Consider the following 17,660-nt stretch of genomic DNA (forward strand, 5'->3'; position numbering starts at 1 on the left):
TCATTTCCTGGACAATGCAGTGAGCTAACCTTTGGGGCTTCCTAGTGGCTCAGATGGTAAAAGATTCTGTCTGCAGTACAGGAGACCTGGGTTCAATCTCTGGGTCAAGAAGATTCCCTGGAGAAGGGAATGGCTATCTACTCTAGTATTCTTACCTGGAGAATTCCATGAACAGTATGGACAGAGGAGTCTGGCAGGCTACAGTCCATGGGGTCACAAAGAGTCGGACACAGCTGAGCAACTAACACAAGTTACACACATCATAATGACATTTTGTGTTAAGTCATTAAGTCACTATATACTATTGCCTAAAACTGGAGCTTCTGTTATTTTGAATATTAAATACCAGTTTTCTCAATAATACATAAACATTGGGAAAGTTACCTCATTTTTAAAGGTCTTATGATAGATGCTCCATATTACTAGCAATGGCAACACTACACTTAGTATAGTTAAGGCTTCAGTTTTCCAGTTTTCTTTCTGTATTGCAACATCTTGGTTTTTTTTTTTTCCAAAGGCCAGATATAAATATGATAAATACTGTTTATGAAACATGCTGAGGTTTTATAAGGTTTATAAAACTTCATAGCAAAAAGCAAAATACTATCTTAAGAATGCCTATCAAATATAGTAGACTAAAGCACACACGGTGCAGTATAATAGTTTTCTAACACATGTATTATATAACACAAGTCAGAATGGTGGGAAATGATTGCTATCAGATCACATCTTTTTATAGCTGTGTACTATGGGACACTGTGAGTCGAAGGTGAGGTCCACACTGATTAGAAACACTATAAAAATATACTTAAAGTGAACAAAACACTGCACTCAGTTCTGCAAAGTCTTCCCATTTGCAGAGACTGTGAGTCTGGAATTTTATTTATTTTTTCTTTGCCAAACTAAACTAAAATAAAACAGAAAATATGTGTTGATGTGAACATTATCACTGTTGGTAAAAATATAAATTGGCCCAGCTTTTCTGGAAAACATTATGGCTATACTCATTAAAAAAATCTTAAAAACCTGTTACACTTTTTGACCTATATCTCCTGTAAGGGAAAACCACATGGCCATACTCATTAAGGGCCTTAAGAAGATGCACACTTATCAGAATGAGTGTTGACACTTCTAGAAATCTGACTTTAAAAAATAATCAGAGGAAAGTTTGAAGATAAAGAGATGCTTCTCTCAGACATTATTTATGTTAGGGTGAAAACAGAAATATTCTAAATGTCCAATAAAGTGGTAACCGTTAAGTAAATTCAAATACTTCCAAACAATGGAATATCATGTAGCCAGTAAATATCATGCCTATGGTCTTAATGAGGGAGAAAATAACCAAAAAATTCAAAAATTTTTTATTTTAGAATAATTATTTTTACATGAAATAAGGGACTGAAAGGTCTCATAGCAAAGTTTTAACAAGTTATCTCTGATACCAAGTGATCTCTGGGCAGTGATTAAGATGTTCTTTTTATACATTTTCTAACTTACTATCATGAGCATGTGGGCTTCCAAGGTGTTGCTAGTGGTAAAGAACCTGCCTACTAATGCAGGAGACGTAAGAGATGCAGGTTCAATCCCTGGGTCGGGAAGATTCCCTGGAGGAAGGCGTGGCAACCCACTTCAGTATTCTTGCCCAGAGAATCCTGTGGTCAAAGGAGCCTACCGGGCTACAGTCTGTGGGGTCGCAAAGAGTTGGACACAACAGAAGTGCCTAAACCAGTGCCAACAGGAGCAAGTAGTGTTTCTGTAATCAAGCAAAAAACCCGGACATTCCAGCACATACCTGACGATGGCTTTGACTGCAAACCTGACCACGGTGGAGAGCAGGAAGAGAGGGGTGACCAGGATGTGGAAGAGTGAGAGCGAAGCAAAGGCCTCTGCAGGTTGGAGGTTGTTCCCGCTGGCATATGCGTGGGTCACAAACGTCTGTGCAAAGAAGGGGTGTTAGGGAAAGCTGGAGAAGGTTTCACAAATACTTACATTAAATTTTGCAAACCGAACACCTTCTTCTATGCCAGAATGCCCACTGCAACTCTGAAAAATACTATTACTTCATCCAAATTACTCCCAAATAAGAACAACACGTGAGTACTTAAGTACTAAAATACTAGAGTACTTAATGGTCTACATTAGTTCTAGCAGTAAACTTGTGAAAAGGGCCAGATTCTAAAGATCAGAAAACTGACTTCTGTCAAATTACTGAAAAGGGGGAATAACTATGAGAGAATCCAGAATTCTTAACACCTAGTCAGGCTCGTTCCAACCAGTACTAAATTTTTTGAGAAAGAAAAAAGAAAATTCCATAGTTTGGGGGTCCCTATTGTGGCTCTTTCCTAAAATTGCCAACACTGGTATCCAAGGCAAACTTACATTTCTAAATGTAATACCAGTTCCTGGGTTTGTCCTTTTCTTTTGAAATGTAATCATTTAACATTTTGGGGTTGTTGATCTAGTACTATCCTGTTGTAAGAATGTCCAGGAACCAGGTCATGGATGTTAGAACAGTAAGTTCTCAGCCTCTGTTAATTTTGCTCCCTGGGCACATTTGGCAGTATCTGGGGATATTTTTGATGGTACTAATGGCATTTAATAAGTGGAAGCCAGAGATGCTGCTAGACATCCTAATGCAGAGCACACAAAGAATTAATTATTGGGCCCAAAGTTCCATAGTGCCATGGTTGAGAAACCCCAGATTAGAACCATCACAGTGGAGACAGCAAAGAGAAAACCGGAGACAGCAAAAAGGCAGTAATACATGTTACCACCCACACATGCTTATTGCTAAGTCATTTCTAAACACTGATTTGGTTCCATTTCTAAAGGTAAGAAAACATGACTTACAGCAAGAACAGCTGCTATGGGAATTGCCGCATTCATGAAAACTGTGGAAAGAAAGCAAAGACATTAGTGTCACTGAACTGTGAAATATCTTCAGGAACTTTAATTATTTATTATTATTTTAACTTTCCTTGAAGACATCAAGGACTGAGTGCATTAAATAACATTTTGTCTTTGAGTCCACAAACATTTCCCAGTTGGTATTTCTTGGTTCACAGTTGTGAACTCCCACACATGAGTCTTAACCAGAAAATGTTCTAGTTTATTGAAAAATTATTTTTGAGCATCGATTTCTTTTTTTGGCTGAGCCACACAGCAAGCTGGATCTTAGTTCCCCAGCAAGGAACCCCCTGCCCTGGAATTCACTGGAAGTGTGGAGTCTTAAGCACTGGACCACCAGGGAAGTCCCCCCAAATTATATTTTTATGAAATGTTACAAAGAGCAAAGTTTAAATAAAATAATCCTTTAATGACTTAAGTGATTAGAACTTAACAAATACACATTCTTCAGAGTATTTACAATCTACATTTTTTCCCCACTAAACTAACTTAAAAATATGAAAACTGGGATATAACACAGATAAAGGGGGCTTCCCTGGTGGCTCAGATGGTGAAGAATCCGCCTGCAATGCAGGAGACCTGGGTTTGATCCCTGAGTCAGGAAGATGCCTTGAAGAAGGGAATGGCAATCCACTCCAGTATTCTTGTCTGGAGAATTCCATGGACAGAGGAGCAAAGACATAACTGAGCGGTTAACACTTTCATTTTCACACACAGACAAAAAGTAAGAATTTGACATTATGTGAAAAATCTCCTTCCCGAAGTGATATTAATTTTCACCTAGAGACCTTTTGTTTGATAAAATAACTCCATATCCTGGGCCCTCTGCTTGTTTGGTAAACACGATACACAGAACCGAAATAAGAAAAACTCAGATTTAGGCTAAAATACTTGCATTTGGAAGTAATAGGGGAAAAAAAATCAAAAGCCAAGTTGATGATTTGTAGTTATTTTGTCATAAAACATAGAGTTTTAGGGACAGAGGACCAAAAAGCAACTGCATTGTTGGTAATAGAGCCAGGCAACGGCAGAGTAAGAACTAGAATCTAATTTTCTCAACACTCAGAAGAGTCCATCTATACAGAGTAAAGTCAGAAAAAGAAAAACAAATATAGTATATGAATGCACATATATGGAATCTAGAAAAATGGTATAGAAGACTTAATTTGCAAACCAGAAAAAGACACAGACATAAAGAACAAATGTGTACATACCAAGGGGGAAAGGTGTGGGGTGGGAGGAACTGGGAAATTGGGATTGATACATGTACACTACTGATATATGTGTAAAATAGATAATTAACAAGAACCTATGGTATAGCACAGGGGACTCAAGTACCTTGGTGTCCTAAACAGGAGGGAAATTCAAAAAGGAGGGGATATACGTATGTATACATGGCTGAGTCATTGTTTGCTGTGCAGCAGAAACTAACACAACACTGTAAAGCAACTACCCTCCAACAAAAATTAATTAATAAAAAAGAGAATCCATCCAAAGTCACCACCAGCTCTCACGATCTGCTTTCATGAACTGTCCTTACCATCATGTACAGACTTAGCCTGTGCTTTTAAAGGTCCAGAAGAGGCTTAGCTACCAAATCTGAATTCTTGTACGGTACCAGCAATCCAAACACAGCTCTGAGAGTCGTAATATTACAGATGAAGAGCCGTGTTTCCATCATCTTTTTCAGGCTAGTGTTACCTTATTTTTTTCTAAGTGTATTTCTTTCTTTTCCTCCATATCATTATTTATAACTCATTCTGCTGCTGCTGTTGCTGCTAAGTCGCTTCAGTCGTGTCCGATTCTGTGCGACGCCATAGACGGCAGCCCACCAGGCTCCTCCATCCCTGGGATTTTCCAGGCAAGAATACTGGAGTGGGTTGCCATTTCCTTCTCCAATGCAAGCATGCATGCTAAGTCACTTCAGTCGTGTCCGACTCTGTGTGACCCCGTGGACAGCAGCTCACCAGGCTCCTCCATCCCTGGGATTCTCCAGGCAAGAATACTGAGGTAGGTTGCCATTTCCTTCTCCAATAACTCATTCTAAATATCTTTAAATAAGTAATCTCTTGATAAGGGAGAGCGAGAACAGCTGCTATTTTATTAAAAACTACTTATCTGGCACTCTGCACCCAATGCAGGAAGTGGGACCATGTCTACCTCAGCATAAAGATGAGAATGAGACACACGAGGTCACAGCTGGGCTTCTCAGACCGTGCTCACCACCACTTCACTCTGCCACTACCCAGCAACTCACATTACTCACATATGATAGGACCACCTTCACGTGCATTCTCCTATTTAATGATTACAACCCCAGTGCAATAAAGAAAACAGCAAGGATGAGTAACAGGCTCTAAACTAGGTTTAACAAGATTCTAAACTAGGAGATGACACAGCTTGGATTAAAACCCACACTTTTCTGGTCAAAAGCTTCATGTTCTTCCCACTTCTTCATGTAAAACTCTATCAAAGTGAAGAGAGAAAAAACAAAAGTGTTGCTCTTTCTTTTTTTTTTGCCAATAAATTAAATCCATAAACAGCACTTATCCATTTGGAAGTGGAGATTAGGAAATGATTCAACAGAATTTCTTTTGCCCCCAGATATCATCTCCAGTGGCAAGAACATTGATTCATAGAGATGGATCTTCTGTTCTATTAGCATTTGTCCCGTTTAACTTTGTTTTTCAATATTTCCCGATACCATGGATTGAGGATTTTTATGTACATTATCTTACTTAATTCCCCCAGGCATGCTTAATACAGCCCAACTTCCTGATGAGGAAACCGAGATGCCACCAAATGCTGACCAAGGTTGCAGAGTGGACAAGGGACTGAGGCAGGATTTCATTTCAGGTCAGCCTGCACTCCAAGACCCAACAATAACCACTATGTTGTATGGCTGACTTTTTTATTTCTTTTTTTTTTATGGTTTCTGCAAATACCATTTACAAGATATTTTTAATAGTTACAGAACAGTGCCACATTCACTGTTTCATTTGATTCTCACACTATACCTGTGAGAAGGTATCCTCTCTCTCCTTTTTTTTTAAAAAGATTTTTTGATGTGAACCATCTTTGAAGTATTTTACTGAATTTGTTAGAACACTGCTTCTGTTTTATGTTTTGGTTTTTTGGCTGTGAGGGATGTAGGATCTTAGCTCCCTGACCAGGGGTTGCACCTGCACCCTCTGCATTGGAAGGTGAAGTTTTAAAACACTGGACCACCAGGGAAGTCCTGAGAAAGGCATTATTTTTATTATACCAATTTTTAGAGGAGGAAACTGAGGGAGTGAGGTTACTGAACACTAGCCCACTTGCCAGGTGCTTTATACACAATGAGTACAAAGCGCTTGATGTACTGCCTGGAATACAGTCAACCAACAAGTCAATCAACATCTGCAGCATTCTTTAATCTATTATCATCTTTACCACAATCCACATGATAGAGATTTTTTATCATCCAATGTTACGGATGAAAAAAATTGAGGCTTGGAGAACAGAAGTAGTGATTTGGTCAAAGTTGGTGATGGACAGGGAGGCCTGGCGTGCTGTGATTCATGGGGTTGCAAAGAGTAGGACACGACTGAGCGGCTGAACTGAACTGAACTGAATCTGCTATGACGTGGCAGAGGTGAGATTCACAACCAGTTGTATTCAGCTCACATAGTGGAAGCTCTTCACTACCACCAACACTCTAAGTAATCAAATCATTAAATCTGGACATGGTATAAGTGGAACTTCACATCATTGCATCAAGAATTCCTGCTGCGTATAATCATAAAAATGTGACTATGCTCTTTGACCTTCAAGATTTCTTTTTGTTTCTAGTATGGTCTCCTCTGTCCTCTCCTCCTTTGTCTCTGGCTTTCAAGAACTAACCCAAATCTTATATAACTGGGTTGAGTTAAACAATCCGCCTCTATTATTTAGGCACTGGATGATTTGGGGAAATTCAAGTTATTTAAGCTCTAACCTCAATCTTCTAATTTGCAAAATGAAGTTAATAATGGAATCAAAATCACTGGGCTGCTGTGAGGACTAAATAGGATGAAATATGTAAAGTCACTTATGGCAAAATTGGCTGAGTATCTCAAAATGTTTTTGTTATTATTATCATAATTACTATTACTATCATCATCACCATTTCTGGCCACATCCATCTACCCCATGAGAACTTTAGTATACTGCAGACAGAAATAGATTTTAGGAGCCAGCGACTTACAGTTCTATCATATAAGCAAGTAGATATCAATCATTTCATCTTCTAGCATTTTGACACTGTATGAGTCGTGGTGCAGAGCTGCAATATAAATCTCCTTCCCGCTTCCTTTCTAATGTATCCAGCATTAGGGCTAAAATAAATGAGCTATATAAACCAAACACTTTCCTTACATCCATTTCACAAAAAGAAGTGTTTATAATCTCTAAGGACTCAAGTAGTTCAGAATTCAAGAGGAAACCATCTATAAACCTCCAAACTTAAAGTTGTTGAAAATCTTGAGAACAATAGAAAGGAGCAAAACTGACATACAAACTAAATCAAACATTAGTGGGAGTAGTTTGGCTAAGTTCATAAGAATTCTACTAATATGAACTCATTCTTCTTACAAGTACTCAGTGTCACCCTTTGAGGAAAACAACAATATTTTTGAAACAATCATGTTTTTAAAATTAGAGTTGTGGAGAAAAAGCTTTGTATTTAAAAAGTCTTAAGCATGTACTGGAAAAAGAAGGTTTTATGTAAATGCAGTTTGGCTTTTTTCACCTGGAAATGCTGACTTTTTTCCTCTTCAGTTTCCAAAACTGGCATTTCAAGTACAATCTTCAAGGAAATATAATATCATAAGCTCCCCAAGAGACAGGGAAGACAACCGCAGATAATTTTTAAGGATTTTAGGGGATAAGATCAATAGTAATATAGTCAAATCAATTTATTTATTTATATTTTTACAATGGATATTTATAATTTACATTTTTTAAAAATTGGAGGATAATTGCTTTACAATACTGTGTTGGTTTCTGTCATATATCAACATGAATCATTCTTACGTATATGTATGTCCCCTCCCTCTTGAACCACCCCTTCACCTTCCACTTTCCTCTAGAGGAGTGACGATCTCACGCCTCTAGATTGTCACAGAGTACTGGATTTGAGCTCCTTGTGTCATACAGCAAATTTCCACTGCTACCTAAGTTTACGTATGGTAATGTATATGTTTCAATGCTATCCTCTCAATTCATTCCACCCTCTCCTTCCTCCTCCTGGGTCCACAAGTCTATTCTCCATAAGCAAATATTTACTGAAAACCCACTATGCATCCCAACTGCAACTGAAACGAGGGTTTCAAGGATCAGACCATCCCCAGTTTACAGATGAAGAAACCAAGGATTTCAGATGTCAAGTAACATGGCAAAGATATAAACTTGCAAGGAGTCAAATTCAGTTCTACTTGACTTTAAGCTCATCCTGACTTTGCTCTTTAATTTAAATTTAAATAGGAACTTCCCTGGCTGTCCAGTCTCTAAGACTTCACCTTTCAATGCAGAAGATGTGGGTTTGATCCCTGGTCTGGGAGCTAAAATCCCACATGTCTCACCGCCAAAAAATCAAAATGTAAAACAGAAGCCATACTGTAACAAATTCAAAAAGACTTTAAAAATGGTCCGCATCAAAAAAAAAAAAATTAAATTTAAATAAACATGTTTAGCTAGTGGCTACAGGACCTCAAAAATGGAGAAAATAAATGTACTTCCTCTGATGTCTACAATGTCTCAATGATCATAAGTTACACCAAATAGACCACATGTTTTTGGTGGTCCTCAGAGCGATAGCAACTTACTGGAGAGTGATGTATAAAGAGCAAAAGTTTTGAGACTGGAGAGTTCTTTCATTCTTGTCTCTTCCACACTCTTGCAAAAGATGTGCTCCCAGGCGTACAGCTTTAGAAGTTTGATGCCTTTCAGTATTTCATTTGTTTTCTTCAGTCTCTCAGTGGAATAATCCTATAAAAGGAAGGAATAAAAAACAATGCAAGCTGCATCCAAGTGAATCAGAGAGTCAAGGCTATTACTGGATATGGATTGAGAAGAACTTGATTTCTGCCTGGCTTGGCCTCTAATGATGGCTGTGAGATTCCTAGGAGAAATAGTGAAACTCTCTGTGCTTCTGCCTCCAAAGTGAAAATAAAGAGTCGAATGAGACAGCCTCCAATTTCTTTCCACCTAAAAACTGTTCATGCTTCTGTTGCTTTGGTTTAAATAAAAGCAGTGTCTTAAGTTTCATACAATTTCCTTGAATGATGTCTACAGAAAACACATACAGACATGTAAGGAGTTGATAAAGAGATTTCCAAGGGTGCCTTCTCATACCTAAATCATTTAATTCTCCCCTCAGCTCCATTACTCATGCTTAGGAGATGAGAAACAATGAATGTAAAAAAAGTTAGGTCACTACTGATTTGGGAATGTGAGTGTACACTGTTGCATGTATTCTCTGTGAGTCTTCATAAGACACTTAGTGAAACCAAGCCTATAATCTTTAACTTCAAGAGATTCTTACCTCCTTCTTCATAAGCTCTGTCACAGAGCCTAAATTAGATTTTGTTGTTATTGTGTTGTGTTAGTTGCTCAGTTGTATCCAATTCTTTGCAACCCCATGGACTGTAGCCCACCAGGCTCCTCTGTCCATGGGATTCTCCAAGCAAGACTACTGGAGTGGGTTGCCATTCCCTTTTCCAGGGGATCTTCCTGACACAGGGATCAAACCTGGTCTCACATATTGCTAAATTAGATTTACTGATTGCTAACAACTTGGATTAACTGTAGAGACATGGCAGATACAAAAGCCTCTCTTCAGTCAACTCTATCAGCTTCCTCCAAATTCTATTAGATTTACTAGGAAAGTACAGTATCACCTGTGAACTCTTAAAAGGAGCTGCAGAGTGGCAAAAGATAGGAAGAAGCAAAAGCAGCGAATGATCTGCTTTTGTGAAGTACAGCTGAGTTTTAGTATTGCGTTATTACTGCCGTACAACAAAGTGACTCAATTATATATATATATACAAATACACATATTCATACATACACATTATTTTTTAAATGTTCTTTTCCATTATGGTTTATCATAGGATATTGAATACAGTTCCCTGTGCTATACAGGAGGACCTTGTATCTTATGCATTTTGTATATAAAACCTCATATCTGCTAACCCCAGGCTCCCACTCCATCCCTCTCCCAAGCCCTTCTCTTTGTGAACCACCTGTCCGTTCTCTATGTCCCTGATTCTGTTTCTGTTTCATAGATAGGTTCATTTGCGTCATATTTCAGATTCCACACATAAGTGTTGTCATATAATATTTGTCTTTCTTTTTGACTTACTTCATCTAGTATGATGATAATCTCGTCAAATCCCTCTTGCTGCAAATGGCATTAGCAAATGATCTGATTTTCTTCACCTTTTTGTCTCTTGAGGCTCTTAACTGCCTACCCATGATTGCTGGTGAGTGAAGGACTATAGTACGAATGGCAAAATGAGAATCAGATGTTAGATTGTCATGTCCCCTCTTTGTGTCTCTCTTCCACACCTTTCTGTATTCCTGTCCTAGAGTAATGAGTAACCTCACCAGAAGCAGCAGAAAAAACAAGTGATAAAAACCATTTGCGTGACAAGGGACTTGCTTGTCACGGTGGAAACACCAGTTTGGAAAACGGTCCACAGTGGCAGCATCTCTACATTTCATGCCTGATTTATAGACAAACTTGCTCATATTTAATCAAACTTTATTTCTAAACATGATGTCAATAATTTTATCATTTGCAAATATTTCTTTAATAGAATACAATTCTTGCTCAAATAAAATGATTTCACGGCAAACTGAAGCCAGAGTGTGTGTGTTTGTGTGTGTGTGTGTGTGTGTGTGTGTGTGTGTTCGGTTGTGTCCAACTCTTTGCGACCTCATGGACTGCAGCCCGCCAGGCTCCTATGTCCATGGAATTTTCCAGGCAAGAACACTGGAGTCGGTTGCCATTTCCTACTCCAGGGGATCTTCCTGACCCAGGGATCATCTTTTGCATCTCCTGCATTGGCAGGCAGATTCTTTACCACTGTGCCACCTGGGAAGCCCAACTGAAGCCAGAAAGGGTCAATAGCCAAGCTTTTTCTTACTTGCCAAGCTGACCATGAACATAGTCAGGCAGAGCAGCTGCTACTGAAACATTTCAGTGTAACTCCATAGCTCATCACGTGATCTGACTCAACCCTCAGAACATTTAATTTCAGAAGCACTAAATCCGACCCTTTATTCCTTGATCCATTTGTCCTATGTCAGTAATTGACACAAAGAACAAATATTAAAAGCAGCAAGGGAAAAACAACAAATAACACACAAGGGAATTCCCATAAGGATAACAGCTGATCTTTCAATAGAAACTCTTCAAGCCAGGAGGGAATGGCAAGACATACTTAAAATGATGAAAGAAAATAACCTACAGCCCAGATTATTGTATCCAGCAAGGATCTCATTCAAGTATGAAGGAGAAATCAAAAGCTTTTCAGACAAGCAAAAGCTGAGAGAATTCTGCACCACCAAACCAGCTCTCCAACAAATACTAAAGGATATTCTCTAGACAGGAAACACAAAAATGGTGTATAAACTCGAACCCAAAACAATAAAGTAAATGGCAATGGGATCATACTTATTAGTAATTACCTTAAACGTAAATGGGTTGAATGCCCCAACCAAAAGACAAAGACTGGCTGAATGGATATAAAAACAAGACCCCTACATATGTTGTCTACAAGAGACCCACCTCAAAACAGGGGACACATACAGACTGAAAGTGAAGGGCTGGAAAAAGATTTTCCATGCAAATTGGGACCAAAAGAAAGCAGGAGTCACAATACTCATATCAGATAAATTAGACTTTAAAACAAAGGCTGTGAAAAGAGACAAAGAAGGTCACTACATAATGATCAAAGGATCAATCCAAGAAGAAGATATAACAATTATAAATATATATCCACCCAAAATGGGAGCACCGCAGGATGTAAGACAAATCTTAACAAGTATGAAAGGAGAAATTAACAATAACACAATAATAGTGGGAGACTTTAATACCCCACTCACACTTATGGATAGATCAACTAAACAGAAAATTAACAAGGAAAAAAAAAAAAAACAACATGTATGTATCTATAAAGTTCACTAAAGCAAAGCACAGTAAAATGAGGTATGGCAATAAAAGGCGTTAAATTTATCAAATAAAAAAAATAAATAAAGTGCTGAAAAATTAAAGCTGTCAAAAAAAAAAAAAGTAATTGACATCCAATATATATGTAATCAAATGCACAAGTAAGTGTATTCTCTAGTATATGCTAAGTGTAAGTGATCTACAAGAGCTAAAGCCTCATTATCACATCATGACTTGTAAAAACATCAGGCTTTGTGGTGGTATTTAGCGTTTAAGGTCATTAAATCTTAGATGTCAAATCCACTTTTAAAAACGGTTGTGCAACTCCTGGGCACATTCACTGCCCAAGAACGGAAAAGAAATATTGGTATTTCGTTTCAGTATAATGATTTCCAAAGAACCCTGAGTGGTATTAATTTCCTATATATTTAAAAATGAAACCACACTACTAGATTTTCCTAATAAGGTTTCCAAGAGATGTTACTTACAAGAGTGCTCTTCTGAGCTTCTGCCAACTTTGTAGCAATGAAGTATTGAATTGGCGCGAGGAGCACAATGACAGCAGCCCCAACCAAAGCGCTGGACCCAAGCAAGTTGTAGAGCAGGATCACTCCCATGATGATCTAGAGGAAAACATAAGCAAGGGGTGAAAGAACAGGCATGTGGGGACCACTGCACAAAAGAAAATATTGTTTAGTGAAATTGTAGTATTTCTTAATTATTAAGTTTAAAAATTTGAGCACGCTCTGGGAGACAGTGAAGGACAGGGGAGCCTGGCGTGCAGCCGTCCATGGGGTCACAGAGAGTTGGACACGACTTAGCAACTGAACAACCATTAAGTTTATTTGGAAGTCAACTCAGCTGTGACAGTAGGATTTCACGATGATTTATCTGGGGAAGGCTAAGGAGTAGGAATTTATTTTTAGCAACATGATGTGTACAATTGGTGTCGAACCAATTTACTACATGAAATTGCAGAGGGGCCCCAAGACGCTTTTGACCAGAAACAGTCATCAAACTTTTAAAAGGACACAAACTTTTTCTGGAAAACGTTGTCATCCACCATAAATCAGCATTCCATATTTTCTTGGAATTACGTTAGCTTTTCAAATGAAAAAGCGAACAAATTTAAAAACTGATAATTTCTTATTATTTCCTCAGCAAATGAGAATCTTACTCATATTGACCTACCTGAACAGGCATGGCCCATAGATTGGGACAGAGGAACAAGAACCACATGAGCTGATTGGTTTCAATGGCGACCAAGTTATTGATCTGACCCAGGGTCATCTCACCCATGGATAAATTAGATGTAGAAAGCCGAAGGATTTTATTATATATCATGGCCTGCAAAAAAGGGAAAAAAACATACTTGAAGCTCAAATTTTAAAAATCAACACTATGCTTATTTATTTGCATTGAAAAAACTAAGATTTTTAAATTTCCTGGAAAAAAGGAGAAAACCCTATAATGCCATCCTAAGTCAGCTATTATTTTTATTTCAGCATTGTTACTTTTAGTCCTCAACTAAATACAAACTTATTTTTCCTGATGATATAATCTCAGCATATATTCAAATTTAAACATAATCTCTGGAACAAACTAACAGAAGTAAATAAATGCAAGATTTCAAAATATGTTAATATATTATTAGAAGCATTTTTAATTCAGTGGGCTTGTTAATCAACTCTATGTTTTTTTTACTAAGTAGATCCTGAAAGTATTGATGTCATAATATCAAACTGAAAATGGAAGGAGAAAAACAAAACTGAATTCTCAACTATTCCTATCACTGAATGGTTTGTGGTCAGGATCCTTCAGAGCTTGTACGTACCAGCAAGGCTCCACGCAGGTTAATGCCAGTCTCAATGGTCACATAGTAGGAAGCCTGCAAAAATGTCCTTTGCAGAATAAGAGCCAAGAACAGAAGAACTGCTAGAACATAAGCATTTTCAAGAAATTCCTTTGATGAGAGGGTTTCTGAAGCCTTATCCCAAAATGAAAAAAAAAAAAGATATAAATTAAAACTATTCATATAAAAAAAAACTATTCATATACCAGTATATAGTTTGCATTTATCAAATAATGCATGGTTGCTTAATATAAAAATTCAATGTCTTTATAATACAGCAGTAGAATGAGTCAGAGTAAGACGATTTGGCTTTTCCTCATAATGTCAACAGATACAAACACAAACCAGTTGAACATAAAAAATTTCAAATTGATCATTAAGATTGTTGGAAATGCCTGATTGTAGGAAAAAAGGTACATTTAAATTTTTTTAAGTTAATACATTTTCTACAAAGATATAGTCTACCTTGGTTAACTGGAAAACATTAGTAGTAAACCAAGACAAAGTTAAGTTTAGATTCTTTGTAATTTAGAAGTAGAACCTACAACGACAGCAATACCAATGGGACAAATATACAATTTCCATAGCCTTATTAATTTAAAATAATAATGTCTACACAGTTGACTTTTTCTGATCTTCATCTTAATTCATATGATGAAAACATAAATTATAAATGGTAAAAAACATAAATTGGTTATTTTGCCCAAAAGACAATTTCAGTGACAAAGCATAACTTTAAAAACTATTTCAGTCAGATTATAACTGAAGTCATCGCAAGAATATACAAATTGATAGCTTTTTGTTTGTAACAGTAGCATATGGTCACTTATTTGTTAGAAATGAGGGAAAAGTAACACTCAGATAAACACAACATGTCAATTGAGCCACTTTTTTTTTTATGGTTTTGATCAGTTAAATTCTAAATATTTCTGGTCCCTTCCTCGTATCCAGGGGATACACACAAATGTGTAAATTTTCTTCTTTCTCAGAAAAATACATGGTTAATACACCTAAGTACAAGGGATGATTGGATACTATGTGGAATTTCAATATCTGTGTATAATCAGGCTAGCAAGGATAAAACATCACAAACATGTATTCAATGGTAAAATAGCTGGTTTACATTAGTAACAACTGAGCACTAATATATGCAAAGAACTGGGTTTTGAGGGCAAAAATGGGAGCTTCATAGTCATTCTGTTTAGAGAGCTCACAACCTAGAAAGATAAGCATATCCATAGATAACATGCTTCATTATAAATAGCATTTATGGCAAGTGCCAATGTGAAGCGAACAATGTGTTAGGAGATGACCAAAGAGAATCAAATTCCACCAACAAGGACAATCAGAAAAAGCTTCAATGAGAAGGCAGCATTTACTGAAGGCTTTAGAATACAATTCCAAAAGGTAAAAAAAGAGGACTGGAAATCAGATTGAGACAATAAAAAAGGAAAACTGATTCATCTGGACTAGAGTTTCTACACATGAAACTAGGGAAATCAATTCTTATTTTAGAAGGAAATTGGGAAGCTCATGGTGCAGACTTTCTTAAGAACAGAAAATATAAGGTTGTAAATTTATAACAGCAAATATTTTACACTATATAGTCCCCAATAGTAACATAATGTCTAATAAAAATATAATGTGACTTGACCTGATCATTATGAAGCAAGGTGGCTTAAACTATATAGGAAACCAAATCAAATCACATTGCCCACATCACTGGCCATTGAAAATGAAGTCTCTCAGTCGTGTCCGACTCTTTGTGACCCCATGGACTGTAGCCTACCAGGCTCCTCTGTCCATGGGCTTTTCCAGGCAAGGGTACTGGAGTGGGGTGCTATTTCCTTCTCCAGGGCATCTTCCTAACCCAGGGATCGAACCCAGGTCTCCCACATTGCAGACAGACTCTACCATCTGAGCCATCAGGGGAAAAAAAGTGACTCAGCCACCCCCAAGGACTCATGCATGAAAATTCTTTACAGGATTGCTAAAAAGATCTAATAAAATAACCAATGTTAAATTTCTGAGCATCATTTGCAGAACACAATAAATGCTATTAAATGTTTATAGCCTCTGAATCTGAGAAATAATTTTGTTGGCCAAATCCATTCAATGAATACACGGACTAGTGTTTTTCTCTACAAGGAAAATTAGTTTTCATTCTTTTAAAAAGCATACAATTCTCTGTTAATAAGATTATTTGCACTGCTCATAAAACCGCATTTTAAAAAAGTAACAATTAAAAGAAATTTGCCAATAATATATTTCCATTCAAAGGTACCACTAACTTACTCCTGTTGGGTTATTTGTTTCATTCTGGGTTTCATTTACACGCTGAACTATTCCAGAAATACAGAGAGGTCCGGCAAAACCCAGTAAGTCAGCAAGATAACGAAATGTGCTACTAAGTAGAATTGGTCGCCCGAAAGCTCTGTACATTGCCAGCCATATAGATGGAGTCCGATTTGGGTCATCTGCCACTTTTTTCTGAAATGAAATAAAAAAAATTTGATGAACCAAAATAAAATGATAGAGTGGCAATTAATCTTAGCCACTATGGAAATCTCTTCTAGTATTTATGATATTTTAAAAGATAAAAATAAATGTTACTGAGTCACTTTCAATATACTACATATAGTTTGGTATTCCTGCATTCTTGCAACCAATAGACAATTAATTTTTAATATATTTCCATTTATTATATATTTCCATTTATTTAGCTAGTTATTTTAATTTTGAACACATTCCAAAACTTTATATGTATGTAATGTATATATTTAGTTCTAAGTTATCACAGAGCACCAGACTGAACTCCCTGGGTTATACAGCAACTTCCCACTAGCTTTCTATTTCCCACATGGTAATGTATATATTTTAATGTTACTTTCTCAATTCATCCCACCTTCTCCTTTCTCCACTCTGTCCACAAATCCATTCTGTATGTCTGCATCTCTATTCTTGCTCTTGCAAACAGGTTCATCACCATTTTTCTAGATTCCATATATATGCATTATTGAATTCATTTTAATGAAAGAAAGAGAATGAAGAGTAACTAGGCAGATTTTTCAAACATTTTGTATTATTTTTAGTTGTCAAAGGATGACCCCAAATTTCCAGAGTCCAAATTAAGCTTAATTCCCTTTGATTTAGAAAATGAATATATCAGTAGTGAATATTACCAAATGATGCCGTATGGAAAATCAGATCAGATCAGATCAGTCGCTCAGTCGTGTCCGACTCTTTGTGACCCCATGAATCGCAGCACGCCAGGCCTCCCTGTCCATCACCAACTCCCAGAGTTCACCCAGACTCACGTCCATTGAGTCAGTGATGCAATCCAGCCATCTCATCCTCTGTCTTCCCCTTCTCCTCCTGCCCCCAATCCCTCCAGCATCAGAGTCTTTTCCAATGAGTCAACTCTTTGCATGAGGTGGCCAAAGTACTGGAGTTTCAGCTTTAGCATCATTCCTTCCAAAGAAATCCCAGGGCTGATCTCCTTCAGAATGGACTGGTTGGATCTCCTTGCAGTCCAAGGGACTCTCAAGAGTCTTCTCCAACACCACAGTTCAAAAGCATCAATTCTTCAGCACTCAGCCTTCTTCACAGTCCAACTCTCACATCCATACATGACCACAGGAAAAACCATAGCCTTGACTAGACGGACCTTTGTTGGCAAAATAATGTCTCTGCTTTTGAATATGCTAT

General features: G+C 37.3%; 1 protein-coding gene across 6 annotated transcripts in view; it reads right to left on the reverse strand.

Moving 5' to 3' along the window:
* The window catches only part of ABCC9 (ATP-binding cassette, sub-family C (CFTR/MRP), member 9), a 157,386-nt gene that overhangs the window by 115,358 nt on the left and 24,368 nt on the right, over window positions 1-17,660 (reverse strand). For all 6 annotated transcript variants that reach the window (XM_010855951.1, XM_010855952.1, XM_010855947.1 and 3 more), the window contains 7 exons: window positions 16,248-16,442; window positions 13,935-14,087; window positions 13,292-13,447; window positions 12,589-12,723; window positions 8,751-8,913; window positions 2,851-2,891; window positions 1,793-1,935 (listed from right to left, as the gene is read on the reverse strand). In XM_010855951.1, the coding sequence (XP_010854253.1) occupies window positions 1,793-1,935; window positions 2,851-2,891; window positions 8,751-8,913; window positions 12,589-12,723; window positions 13,292-13,447; window positions 13,935-14,087; window positions 16,248-16,442 (986 nt within the window). The remainder of the gene's footprint in view (window positions 1-1,792; window positions 1,936-2,850; window positions 2,892-8,750; window positions 8,914-12,588; window positions 12,724-13,291; window positions 13,448-13,934; window positions 14,088-16,247; window positions 16,443-17,660) is intronic.

This window comes from Bison bison, unplaced genomic scaffold (genome assembly GCF_000754665.1).
Source record: "Bison bison bison isolate TAMUID 2011002044 unplaced genomic scaffold, Bison_UMD1.0 scf7180017864370, whole genome shotgun sequence".
NCBI lineage: Eukaryota > Metazoa > Chordata > Mammalia > Artiodactyla > Bovidae > Bison > Bison bison.